The 14,185-nt window shown below is 33.3% G+C and overlaps 2 protein-coding genes across 2 annotated transcripts in view; one reads left to right on the forward strand and one right to left on the reverse strand.

Moving 5' to 3' along the window:
- LOC122268424 (disco-interacting protein 2 homolog C-like) overlaps positions 1-14,185 on the forward strand; it is a 120,646-nt gene that overhangs the window by 30,473 nt on the left and 75,988 nt on the right. Inside the window, exon 4 of the mRNA XM_087154802.1 lies at positions 8,356-8,399. The gene's annotated coding sequence lies outside the window, so the exon portion shown is untranslated. The remainder of the gene's footprint in view (positions 1-8,355; positions 8,400-14,185) is intronic.
- LOC147801885 (uncharacterized) lies at positions 10,811-13,283 on the reverse strand. Its single transcript, XM_087154528.1, has 3 exons — positions 13,074-13,283; positions 12,113-13,016; positions 10,811-11,580 (listed from the first exon to the last, which is right to left on the reverse strand). The coding sequence occupies exons 1-3, from the start codon at positions 13,281-13,283 to the stop codon at positions 10,811-10,813; spliced, it is 1,884 nt and encodes a 627-aa protein (XP_087010654.1).

Genomic DNA, 14,185 nt, shown 5'->3' on the forward strand with positions numbered 1-14,185 from the left:
TGTATAGACAAGTCAGACATTATTTATTATATATATTTTTAGGGTAAATTTAAGAAAAAATTAGAATTGATTTGATAGATCTAATGGTTCTGATGTTATAAACATTTTATGACTAAAAGGTGAGTCACAAATTGCGTATTTCATACAGTAAATCCTCATTTCTTCTAAACAATTATTTCAAAGGACTATTTTATTGGATTAAGCCTAAAAATTAAATTGGAAGAAAAGCCTCACTTGTCTAGATAACAATGTCAGTTGCATAAAGTGGTACAAGTCAAAGTACAAAAATTGTTCTTTCTACCCAGGAAACTTTTATACATTTTTGAATTGCTAAAGTATTAAATCAGACAGCTAGGTTTTATTCGATTTAACGTATGCGAGTATACGATACCTCACTTGTCTAGCTAGCAATAATAGATACGTAAATATGGATAAATAAACTTCACTTTTATACATAAAACATAAATAACTTCTATAATATTAATCACTCGATTCAAGGTAAAAAAAATACTAGATAGTATTTAATTCTATCCTCCTTTTACCCCCTTATCCCTTTAGAGATGCAACATGGAATTTATTTACATCTTAATGTCATTTTCATTTAATGAGCAAGAAATCATAATCCCTTTTTTACTATGCTGCTCCACTAACAGGGGTCTGTTTAGAAGAAATTTGGGTCCGTTAACGGACCCTTCACAAAATATCTTTTCATAAAAACGGACCCTTCACAAAATATTTTAACTTAAAAACGGACCCTTCACAAAATATTTTAACTTAAAAACGGACCCTTCACAAAGCGATTTTTCTTTTAATTGGACCCTTCACAAATTTGTTTATCTTCATTATTATTTTGTTAATCGAATAAACCCTTTCCAGGGCAGAAAACAAGAAAGATGGATGTAAACGAATCAAGTTTTGCCTTCCATTATTCGTCCGTAATTAATATTCTGCGTTCAGCAGTATAGGCTAAATACCAAATATTTGTATGTTGCATCTCTAATTTAGGAGCAGCTATTGTTTATTTTTTAAAATTTAATTTTTTTAATTATAATTTTACAGTGTTGAGCATAATCTTGTATGCCTTTACAATTTAAAAACTCCTTGAAAAAGTTTTTCTTTTGCAATAACGGACCCTATTTGCACAAATTCATAAAAACGGACCCTGGTTGAAAGAATGTGAGTAATTTTTTCACAATTTCACGAAAAACGAACCTTTCACAAAATGTCTGGACAGACCCCTGACTAATATGGGAGTGAAGTGTTCAGAATATTTATTTGTAACTGAATAAAAACTTTTAAAATGCACAAATTCAAACGAATATCAATCCATATTCTACAGCGTCTGTGATTTCATTTTCCTCCTTTAAAAAAAATTGAAAAAGAATAAGATAATAGGATCACATGAAAAAAGTAAAATGTTATTTAAAAGTTAAGATAAACAAAAAATGGCAACCCTTTACCAAAAACGTTTTGGCAATTCAGCAACCTTATCGACAACTCTGCGAAATTGCCTTTAGAGTTGAGGTTCCGCTTATGGTTACTCTTATTTTCCCCTTGTATGATTTCCGCTTAAGACACATTTAATTTATAATTATTTTGATAAAATAATATCCTTGTAAATACTACTTCAACTTTTTTTTTAACGAACTCAAAGTGATAAAAAAATCTCTCTTATTCTATCAGAAAATTATTCCTAATAATTAGTAAGAAACTCCTATTCCCTAGAATAAAACATATAGTTCTAATTAAATCGAAATTATGTCACTGCCTTTCTTTCTTTCTTTTTAAAAAAGCTAAATTTTATGCTTACTGAAGAAAACATCCTCTTAGTATAAGTACAATATTAATAGTATTTATTCATATATAAAGGTATATACCGTATAATAAAGGTATATTTACCAGATGATAAAGGTATGTACTTTTTTGTTTTACTATATACAAAGGTATATATACCGTCTCCTCGGCGAGAAACATGAAAGGTTTTACCTTCATTTTGACAAAGCAAACGAGACTCATATTTATTTATTTATAAATTTTTTCCAGCTTAGCGATAAAACATGAAGGGAAAAATAAAAATATGAAATAAAATTATTATTTAATTATAAATAAAAGCTTTGAAAACACACTCTTTTTCAAGCTCTTAAAATATATCAAATGGATTATTTCGAAAACAGGTTGGTCTTTAAAAGCATTCAGTTTATTTCTTAAATATTAAAAGTGCTTAACTGAGTTAAGAAAAGGCACACTAAAAAAAAAATTAAGCGTTCGTAAACGCGAAAAGGCTCTATGTTGGGCAGGCTCTCAAACGAAGAGATTCTAATAAATAACATTGTCACAACTTCTAAATTTATTATTTTTACTTCTGAAATCACAATTGCAATTTTTTTTTGTGCAATATAAAAGCTGTATAAAAACTAAGCATGGCTGAATGTTTTCCTTCAAACTTTACCCCATTTTCCTTTTAACTTTGCCTTTCCTTTTTTAAGTTTGCCCACAAAAAGAAACTAACGTAGGAAAAATACCGAATTTAAAGAAGTGGTAGTAAATTTATTTGTATCGTTCACATTAACGTTAAAACAAATGTTACAACTTTCATGATTAGAAAAATAAATTGGAATAATGAAATTTTTTCACTTTTTTACCGTCTTTTAAGAAGACGCTAGGCTAGGAATGAGTTAATACGTTTGACAAGATTAAAGATAAATGAATTAAAATAAAAAGTTAAGATTCTTTTAGCTGATCTTATGAAAATAACAAACTTTTATTTTCAGAATGTAATGCTACAGTTCTAATCATAAATACCTATATTCATTAATACATTACGGTGCGTAAGACTGCTTCATTTATTTTATATAAATACTGATAATGAAGCAATTATGTTTTTATCATTTATCTTTTTGGGAGGAAAAAGAAAGTTTCCGAAGATTGCAATGCTGAGAGCTAACTGTTTTATGAACTAAAACTAATTAAACATTCTAATTTGACATATCTGGACTAGCTGCCCCCTTCCTCCGTGGACCGTAGTAAAATTATCAAACGTTGACAGGACCGTGGTGATAAAAAGGTTGAGGAACACTGCTATATACTAGTGGATCAGTATTGAATAAATGTAGTGGTAGCAACGCTACATTACTCCCCCTCCAGAAGTTTATTTGGGATAGAATTCTATGAATAGATATCTGTGTAAGATTTATTGCTGTTTTTGCGAGAGGCCGGGAGTGCTGTATTAAGATCACCAGATTTTGAGCTGTGATTTAAAGAGCTGTGTTAAGATCACGGTTGTGTGCGTAATCACTCATCTGTTGCTATTAGCAGTGTTTACAGCTCCCCGTTGAGTGTAATCGACACCGAGCAGCAAAAGCGCGAGAAGGATAATGTTGCAATCACAAATAGAAAGTCAACTGTTCACTATGTTCCATCCATCAAACTAGACATGTTCAAATTGTGTGTTTCAGTTAGAGGTAGACGTGTTGTTCTAAGTGGGCGTGTTCAAATCAAAGTGAATGCGACTATCAAGATAGGCGTGTTCAGTTCATGTCCGAAGGCGTCTAATGCGAGGAGTATATTAACGGAAGTTTCAGTGTTACCTATCAAAACGAATAGATCAAGATAGAATCGAGTTAACATGTTTTGTATACTTGAGAATAGGAATTGAAAAATTGTTGTGGCAGTTAGTCTACAAAGTTTTTTAACGTTATTATTTGTATACGAAAAATTATTGGTACAATTTTTAAAAAAAATTTGTGTTGGAAAAAAAGCTTCTATGAAACGCATTTTTTTTTCGATGATTGTAAATGATTTAAATACTTAACTATATTTTAATTATCAGAGTTCAACTAAATTCAGTAACTAGAAGAAAAAAAAATTTCCTCATAAACTTCTTATTAAAAATTTTTTTTACTCATTAAAAATGGAAGATTTTTAGAGCAAAATATATTTCAAATTTTACAATTCCGAGTTAGCTTTATATGAGGATATAGGAAGCCTATGCTTGCGCACAAAAGCTTTTCATTACCCAACCCGCTAAAAAGTTTTTTTTTCTTTTTTTGAAAATAGAAAACATGCTATTTTTTTTTTTTTTTTTAAGCGACAACAGCTCTTTGCTAGGTAAACTAATTTGTTTACTTTTATTTTATAGCCGGTGTTGAACAGCCGACCCAATTTTTTGGGCTATCCATTACCACTACCAATGTTCAACTCCTTAGCCTTGTAATTTTGAACCCAATCCAGAAGACAAGAGAACTCCTGGGTCAAATATTGGGAGAAATTTTGCCTTCGTGGAGGGCTTTTAAATGGAACTAACCCGCATTTGTGTTACATAAAGAGGAAAACCACCACGGTTAGCCTGATGGCTAGGGGTACAAGAGGATTTTTCCTCCTAGTTTAAGCTCTCTATTGAAAATGGGTAATCCTCTAAAAGTTTCCGTTAGCCCATGATCCGAAACAAGATTCGTCTTAAAAAAATTAGGGCTTAGTTGTGCTACCGGAAAACTAAATCTTACCTCCTAGTGTTAGTTCACTACGAGAAAATATTAGCTTACTCCAGAGGTCGCCAAAGTGATCTATATAGACCCCCAGGGGTCTATGTAACAAAAGCGGGGATCGATCTAAGCCAGGGGGTCGTTGAGGAGTCGAAGAAAAAACAGTTCATAATATGTGAATCACACATACCTAATTGAGTATGTAAAATTTGTGAATATTTTATAATTGACTTAATATCAGTTTCTTTATAGACCATAAATTAATAAACGTATATTTATTCGGGTGAAACAAGTATTTACGTACCAGTGGCACGAACTCTGCGCTTCTGGTTTATAAGTCAATGTGCGCTTGTCCAAATGTCACGTGTGACGAGCATTGACGTTACAAACGCAAATATCATACGCAGTTTCTGTTATCTTTGCAAACTGTGTTGAATATTTGCAGTGTCATTATTAAAACTCTTATATATATATATACAGGTCATCTTCAAAAATTGAGTGACGATTTTAAACTGCGCTTTGTTGATTTGGAAAACATTGACATCCATGACTGGATTATTGTGCCATTTTCTGATCAAATTGAAAACGTGGATATCCACCTGCAAGATGAGCTTGCTGGATTATTATCGTATCTTAAAGCAAATACGCTTTTTAAAAATTTAATAATAAGCAAGCTTTGGACAAATATAAATATAATGCAAAAATATGTAAAATTTAACGACATAGCTCAAGCCACCATTTCCAAATTCCTATATGGTTGAATCCGGTTTCAGTCACGTAAATTTAATCTTAACTAAGTACGGAAATAAATTAAATGTGAAGTTTTGAGGGAATTTAAGATGAAAATTGACCAATTTTGAACCCAATATAGCGAACCTTGTAAAAAAGCACCAGGCACACCCATCTCATTGATTAAGAAGCAATAAATCTGTAGTTACTTTACCTATTTTTTCATAAAACTATTGTTACACAACATACTATTACTTTAATAGCTGTTTATAATCATAAAATAAATGTACAAACACAGTATCTAATAGAGTTTTATTGTCATTAACTGAAAATTAATTTTATGGGGGTCGATGGAGATTTCGAAAAATTATATAGGGGTCGATGATCGAAAAAGTTTGGTGACCCATGGCGTACTCTAACCAAACGAAACTTTTCAGCCAAAAAGATTACCCAAGTCAAAATTTTTGATGGTTTTCCCTTGATGGACCAACATAATCATGATGGTAACCATCAATAATTCCATCATCAATAACCATCCTATAACCATCAATAATTCCATTCTATTTTTTGTTGGTAACCAACATAAGTAAAAATCACCCCAATGTAGAAATTCTAATCGATTTATGATGGTCCAACGTAAGAATAGCAACTTGTTTTGATGGTTTGTTCATCATAGTTTCTATCATAGTTCCTAAGAAATCAAATGTTGGAACGATCATGAACAGCCATCATCCTAATGTAGGAATTCGGACTGATTTATTCGGGCCAGCAAGAAAAAACAAACAAATTGTTTTGATGGTATATTCCTGAAAACAGCAAGAATTCCCTTTAAATCATAATTGAAATGTATAGTTAGAACCATCATGAACCATCACGGATTATCATGGATGGCTGGTCCACGAGAATCATACTTCTCTTGACCATCATACCATCACAGTATTAAAGTACTCACCATAGTATTTAAGTTAACCATCATAGTATTAAAGTAGAACTTTCCATCATGGAATGATGGAAGTTTGTTGGCATATTAAAAACCATGGTGACCATCAAATGATGTTGGATCATCATGAATCGCACTGAAGCCAATATAAATCATCAAGATGTTGTGATGGGACCATCAAGAAGTTTGACTTGGGTATGGCCAAAAAAACTTATGGCTAAATTTAGAAAAAAAACGACAGTTTACGTTTTGCATCAATTTTTAAAACTGTTGTAGGGAAGTGGTGTTAATCCACACTCCTGTATATAAACATGTGTTAGTTATCATAGATCAGAAAACTAGAAAATTTAATTTTCCTTCAAATCTTTCGCTCAAATTAAAAAAACAAGATATGTTTATTGACTAAAATATCACAATTTAAGAATTTAACTTAAAAATATTAGTTCAAAGAAAGTTTTCTTCAGCCTATTAGCAAATTTATATTCTGAATCAAAATTTGGCTAATTTTGATTTAGGAACAACAAATTGAACTTCGTCTTCGAACTTTGCCCCAATGAAGGAAATTGTTAGCTTCTTCCACATAACGGAAATTCTTGTAGTCTCCTTATCCACCAAAATAAAGTATGGAAAAAACGAAATTAGCAAATATCTAACCAAAAAAACTTTTAAGTTTAAATTTCGCCTTTAAATTAGAGTGCATCATTGAATTAATTATCTTAATAAATTGGGGGGGGGACCTATTAGGCCTATAATTACTTTCCCTCGTAGGGTACACTAGTGTCTGGTAATATAGTACGTGATCCAATTTGAATATTATGGGCCAATATTAAGGTGACATATAGGGCCTTGTTGTTATACAGAAAGTTGTGTCAAAGGCAAATTATGGCTAATTGGTAAAAGTTAGTAACCCGAAAAGTTGATTTTTCTTACGAACCTGAGCCCAGTGAAGAAACTGTTAACCAACCCACAAAAATCGATAATTGCTGAAATCAAGTTAGCTAATTTTTGATCAAAAAATTCAAGTTTTGCTTACAAAGCTTGGCGAAACGAATAACTAGATTAAATTCAAGTACCAAAAGTTTTTGTTAACTCAGTCTTAAGCAGTTAGAGCTAAAAAATATTTGACTAGAATAAAAATAAATCTTATAATTTTTATAATTATATTTTTATTTAGTTATATTTCTATTATGTGTTATAATTTTTCACTCAAAATTCAATACTATTGTATAAAATGGTTTGGCCATCTAAAGTATTTGTTAATCAACTCTCGGTTACCTTAAGGCTGTGGTAATAAACCATTGATATCAAATCTCAATGATAATAAATGTTTCATTCATAGAGTTAAGGTTATGAGGATATAACAGGTTAAATTCTTTTCAAACCATTTATTCAAAATATTTGTATAACATAAACAAACGAATAAGCATTATTATCAAACTTAAACATTATGCTGTCGTTATGCGACCAAGCTAACTAGTAAAGAGTATAGTTTTTCTATGCAAAGAACTCCCCTAGCCATTCGTCTGAAGAGATGCACTTCGAGGTGCACTATTTCTTGTTTCCATTGTAGCAGACGGCCGTAGGCTTCGTGGCGAGGGGAGTTCTTTTTATAGTCAAACTATAAGTGCCAGTTCTTCACCTGACGAAGGATGTTTATCACAGGGTTGCCTTTTCCTCAAAACCTTTACTCGAGCCGTGATGGCTCTGGGGATAGAGCGTTCGCCTTCCAATGAGGTGAACCGGGGTTCGAAACGGCGATGACTGATAGATACGAATTCCGCATCCGGCTTGCACCGACCACAGTGCTGACGTGTCCTCAGGGGTAGATGGATCATGGGCTAGAGTCCCCTTGCAGTCATGCTAACCGTGGGAGGTTCTCGTGATCATCCTCTCCATGTAACACAAATGCGGGTTAGTTCTATTAAATAGTCCTCCACGAAGGCAAATTTCTCCCAATATTTGATCCAGGAGTTCCCTTGCCTTCTGGATTGGGTTCAGTGAAAATTACAGGTTAAAACTAGTGAGAGTGGCGATCACTACAAATGAATGAGTTAATAAATTAAGAAACATAATATTTTTTTGTTTAAGATCTTAAAAGCAGATAAAAATGCAACTTTTCAATTATAAATGCATTTTTTTATTGTACAGTTCAGACTGCTTTTTTGAGGTATTGTTGTTCTACTATAGCACCTATTTTTGTTATAGGAAAGAGTTAATCCAGCTGTATAACGCAGTGCAACAAAATATAGGTAAGAATATAATTCTCATTTTTTATTTATTTTGACACCTTTACTTGTTTTGACCAAAAATTTAAATTTTTCAATAACAGGCATTGAAAAACTTGGTCTCAATTTGAATGATTCGAGGGGGTAACTTCAAACATACTAATTAATTTGTTCAAACGATATTTTAAGTTACGAGATCAGACACAAAAACGCACTTTCTTTGAACAAACATATCGTCTGATTTGAATAGGAGGTAGCCGCAATCTGAGAAAGAAGGTCCTAGGGCTGAAGAGTGGTCCTGATTTTGTACCCCTCGATGTTAATTTTATTTTTTGCACATTTTATCATAACTTGAGAACGTTTTAAGCGAATTGAAAGATTTTTCAAGCAATTTTAAACTTCGTTTTTCAAGAAATAATTTCTACCGAAGTAAAACCTTTAGTAAATATTTGATATATATTTTTATTTTATTCAGTGATAGTAAAAAAAAATCAATTCTAAGGTACGCAATTTGAGCAACATTTCAACGAATGCAACTTGAAATGGAGAAGTATAAATTCTGAGCTAAATCGACTGAATAGTTCCTGAGAAATCAATTTTTAAATATAAGACTTTTTCGAACAATGCGACTTTTTCAAAATTCAATCGCTCAGGAACTATTCGACCGATTTTCTTTTTCACCATTCGAAATTGAATTATTTAAAATGATATAAAAAATGTATGTACCTTACTATTCGAAATTTTTTCATCATATCTATACTTTTCATAATTTAAAGTACTCATTGCAGTGTGAAAAATAATTTGCTGTTTCTTTAGCGATAAAAATATTTAATTTGTGTCCATTTTGGGAGTAAAAATACTGCTGAGAAACTGGTGAAAATTACTTGGTTAAAACTGGTGAAAAAGACTGGGGAACATTGCTGTTTAAAATGGGTGAGAGTATCGAGCACAGCACACTCCCCCCCACATGTTTCACTTGCTATACTTTTTTTGGAAAACGCACAGTTCTTCCAAATATTTTTTTGGCTTCCTAATTTACATGAGTACACCGTATTTCACACTATACAGTCTTAGATATTCCAGAAGGTTGTAGGAATTCACATTCAAGGAAGGCAGGTTTCACTCATCTATAGTTCTTTCCCCAGGAGTTGGCACTTCACTCCCCTTCATCACGTGGTATCCGACATAACTATTTCTCTATTTTTGGGAGAAGGGTGTGAACAATTCTCAACAAGGTTGCTATTTGGCGATCGTATGACTAAAATATTTATTTCGCAATCGTTAGGTGCATTTTTTTAACATTTAATATTTCATAAATTTTGATTTTGAGTGAATAGTTTGTCCATTTTGAGACAAATGTATTTAATTAGAGTAAGGAAAGGTATAATAGCAGATGATAAAGCGAAGTAAGTGACTGAAAAAGAATACGATGTTTGCGCATTAAGGGTTGTTTCAATATCAAGCGCGGAGATGTTTCTCCTCTTACTTCCCGCTCTGAAATCAACTCCGAGGAGATGGAGTCAAGTGTCAACTACTGGTGAAAGAAGTAGAGATTGTTGACCTCTAATAATCAACATCAAAAATTTTATCAGCTCGCTGAAGCACTAAAAAAGGTCCATCTAAAGGAGCCTGCAAAGGTTCATTCCTGATGAAGACGTGACTTTTAAGGCTGGACGCGCTCACTTTTTAAAATGGCAGGAAGCTGAAGAAGTTCTGATGGTAGAGAAATGTTTTTGTAAATAATAGACAAGTTGGATTTGGGGCGAGTTCATTGGAGTAGAATCGAAAAATTCAACTGGGATGCAAAGTGTTGTTCTGCAGACGAGCTCTGCAGATGGTGACTGTAGATCTTCCATATATACAGCTTAAGAGGATAGCCGGTAAGAAGGCTGACCAATTGTCTTGTTGCATAACTATAACTACGTTTATTAAGCATCAATTCACTGTAAGACATGTTAACTCGATTCAGTCTTGAGGTACTTTTGAGAGATGAAGGTTGATGTTAGGTCGTCGATAGCTTGGACTGTATGAAGGGGTTATAAGTAATTCTAGGTGACTGGTTACAAACAAAACAATTTTATTTCAGAGATGTGGCGATGGTTCATCGCTGCAGTTACATGCATCTACTACTACAATTTTCTCCCTGGCACATACGCCCTCTGGCGTCACTTAACATCCCCCCCCCCCGATTGAAATTCAATTACACAATTTCAATAAACAATATAACTAACAAATAGAATACATGGAACATATGAATACTATTAGAATCATAAAAAATAATGAACTACTAAATTTTGCTATGATTACATACAATTTGAGAACAAATACAGTAGGATAACATGGGCTGATTAATATACATATAATTATAAACAAAATTAATTCACTCAAATAGTTTCTTCTTAAAAACATATGCATAAGAAAAACAACTTTTTTTTTCATTCAAGAGGTAATATACAAATGTCTCTGGCATTTCTCTTGAAAATTTTACCATTAGGCATACGCACATTTACAATTCTTATTTTTCCATCCCTACTTTGAAATATTTCCACTATTCTTCCAACTGACCACTGTGTGGCAGGAAGTTGCTCATTTTTCATTAAAACAAGAGTACCCTGTTTTACATCGTCCTTACTAAATTTCCATTTGGTTCGACCCTGCAAATTGCTTAAGTAATCTTTCTTCCACAATTGCCAAATTTGTTGACTAAATTTAGTTACTCTTTGCCATTTGGACAAATGAGTTTCCTTGATATCATTAAGTAGAGGTTCTTGAAGGCCATTTATTGGTCTCCCAATTATGAAGTGACCTGGACTTAATGTTCGAAAATCATCAAAGTTTGCTGACAATGGAATGAGGGGCCGGGAGTTCAATACTTCTATTTCAGCTAGAATAGTTACAAATTCTTCAAGTGTCAATTTTTGGCTACCTATTATTCGTTTGAAATGAAATTTAAAAGCCTTCACCCCGGCTTCCCAAAGGCCCCCAAAATTAGGTGATTTTGGGGGTATAAATTCCCATACAATATTCTCGTTTGAGAGAAAGTTAGACAAGTTTTCATTGCGGGAAGTGACAAGTTTCAAAAGTTTTTTAATCTCAACATTTGCTCCAACAAATGTCTTTCCATTGTCAGACATGATTTTAGAACATTTGCCTCGTCTACCAAAGAAACGTTTCAAACAAGCTATAAATCCTTGAGTGGTTAAGTCTGAAACAAAATCAAGATGTATAGCCTTTGTGCATAAGCAAATAAAAACAGCTACGTAAATCTTAATTAACACTCCTTTACGCTGATTTTTAAATTTTACTAGAAAGGGGCCACAAAAGTCAACCCCTGTCACATTAAAGACAAAATTAGGAGTGACACGTTCCCTTGGTAGATCGGCCATTATTTGTTGAACATTTACAGGCTTATTTTTAAAGCAAATCACACAAGAATGTATAATTTTACGACAATTATTTCTGCCGTTAAGCGGCCAGAATTTCTGTCACACTTGAAACAAGAGTGCGTGCGCACCTAAATGAAAATACTTCAAATGATAATGATTCAAAATTACATCAGTTAATTTATGCTTGCTAGGCAGTACAATGGGAAATTTACTATTCGATAAATCAGAGTTTCTAAGTCTGCCACCAACACGAATTAGAGAATTTTCATCCAAGAATACATTTAAACAAGATAACTTACTCCGAAACTGGTTCACCTTGTTTGAGCCTTTTAAATTCCTCTTGGAACTTACCTGACTGCAATGAAAGCAGAAGCCAATTTTCTGCATGTTTGTTCTCTTCAATGGTTAAGAACCCCTTATTTCTAGATATTGGATTACGACAATTATGAATAAATCTAAAAATAAAGGATAAAATTCGAATTAGTTTAACAAAACTGTTAGAAAGGTTAAGAATTTGTTCAAGGAAGGATCTATCATTGGTGGTAATTAAAGAAACAGATTGAATGTCTTTAGGATCAGGAACAGAGCACTTTTTCAGTTCTTCACAAGGTAGGTCAGTTTCTGGAATGTTCAGAGTCTCATCACACTTAGGAATTACTAATTCCTTTAAGAAGTCTGGTCCGGTCCACCAGGTGACATTTTCGATGAGAGATTTGCAACTAATGCCTCTAGTTACTAAATCTGCTGGATTTTCGCATCCAGCAAAATGATTCCAAGATTCTCGATCAGTGAGAGATTGAATTTCTTTAACTCTGTTTGCTACAAAGGGTTTCCACTTATATATGGAACCTTTTATCCAATACAATGTAATCTGAGAGTCTGTCCAATAATAAATAGAAGATATTCCTTTCCGATCTAACACCTTCTTTACTTCACGTGCAAGTCGTGAAGCAAGCAATGCGGCTATCAATTCTAACCTAGGAAGAGAAATCCTCTTAAGGGGTGCAACGCGGCTCTTGGAAGCCACTAAGTTTACAGTTACTTGATTTGCTGTTTTAATTCTTAAGGATATGACAGCACCGTAAGCCTTTGGACTAGCGTCTGCAAATGCATGCAATTCTAACACAAAGTCTGAGTGATCAGAAATTTGAAATACATTTCTGGGTATTTGTAAGTTAGCCAATTCAGGAATTTCGATACTCCACTGCTTCCAAGTTTCTTGAATATCTGAAGGAAGCTCGTCGTCCCATGAGATCTTACGCAACCATTATTCTTGGAGAAGAATCTTTAATCTGATGGTGTAAGGTGTTACTAGTCCTACGGGATCGAATATTCTACCTGCTGCTTGCAACACAAATCGTTTTGTATTTTTTTCCAAGTCAAGAAATTCCAGTAGTCCCTTAACTTCCATAGTTAAAATGTCCAGTTTTGTGTCCCAAGACATCCCAAGAACTTTGTGCAACTCGTTTGGGCTTTCTGATGAGGATGAAGGAAGAGTACTGAATCCTTGTTCCTCCCACATTTGTTTTAGTGACTCGTCGTTTGAGACCCATTTACGAAGGTGCATCCTTCATGATAATGTCTGCTTTCCTAGAAATTTTGAAGGCTTCATACAAGTTATCTGCACCAGCTATAACGTCATCGACGTAAAAGCAAGTATCAAGAATATTTGAAGTTTTTGGATATATTTTCTTGAACTTATCATTATGGTGCTTGATAGTCGCTGAGAGCAAAAAAGGGCTTGCGTTGACTCCAAATGGAAGCCTGTTGAATCTGAATACTTGCAATTGAGTATGTTCAGACTTAGTGGGATCGTCTAGAGTGAAAAGAAACCTTAATGCGTCCTTATCATCTTCGTTCAATGCTATTTGCAAAAAAGCACGTTCAATGTCCGCTAAAATAGCAAATTTATTCATTCGGAAAAAGGTTAAAAGATGAAATACATTCGGATTAAGGTTCGTTCCCATCCAAAGACAATCATTAAGTGAAAGTTCACCAACATCACAAGAACTAGCATCAAAAACAATGCGACACTTGGTGTAAACACTGTCCTTCCGAAAAACTGGGGTAAATAAAACACAGGTTTATCAACTGTATCTGAAGCGGATGGAACCTTCTCAATAATTCCCTTTTCTAAGTAATCTTGCAATATTTCACTATATTGAATATACAATTTTTCATTTGAAGTCATACGATTTAAAAGACCTTTAAATCGCTTAGTTGCGACAGTAAGATTATCGTTCAATTCCCTCCAATCTCTTTTCCAAGGAAGAGTGATTTCATATCTTTTATTTTTATAACTAATTGTTTCATTAAATTTGGATAGTGCTTCATCCCCCTCTAAGCATCTGGGTTCATCCCTTATTCCTAGAGACTCAAGGTCCCAAATTTTTTGCAAATCAGTTAAAGTGTGATCTTGTGATA

This window comes from Parasteatoda tepidariorum, chromosome 11 (assembly GCF_982258835.1).
Source record: "Parasteatoda tepidariorum strain Cologne lab strain chromosome 11, Ptep-v5.0, whole genome shotgun sequence".
Classification (NCBI taxonomy): domain Eukaryota; kingdom Metazoa; phylum Arthropoda; class Arachnida; order Araneae; family Theridiidae; genus Parasteatoda; species Parasteatoda tepidariorum.

Coding starts and splice junctions, on each gene's coding strand:
- LOC147801885 (XM_087154528.1), bottom strand. CDS start 13,283: ATGTGGGAGGAACAAGGATTCAGTACTCTTCCTTCATCCTCATCAGAA. Junction 13,017..13,073: donor TATTCGATCCCGTAGGACTA/GTAACACCTTAC, acceptor TGGTTGCGTAAG/ATCTCATGGGACGACGAGCT. Junction 11,581..12,112: donor TCTGCTTTCATTGCAGTCAG/GTAAGTTCCAAG, acceptor ATTTTGTTTCAG/ACTTAACCACTCAAGGATTT.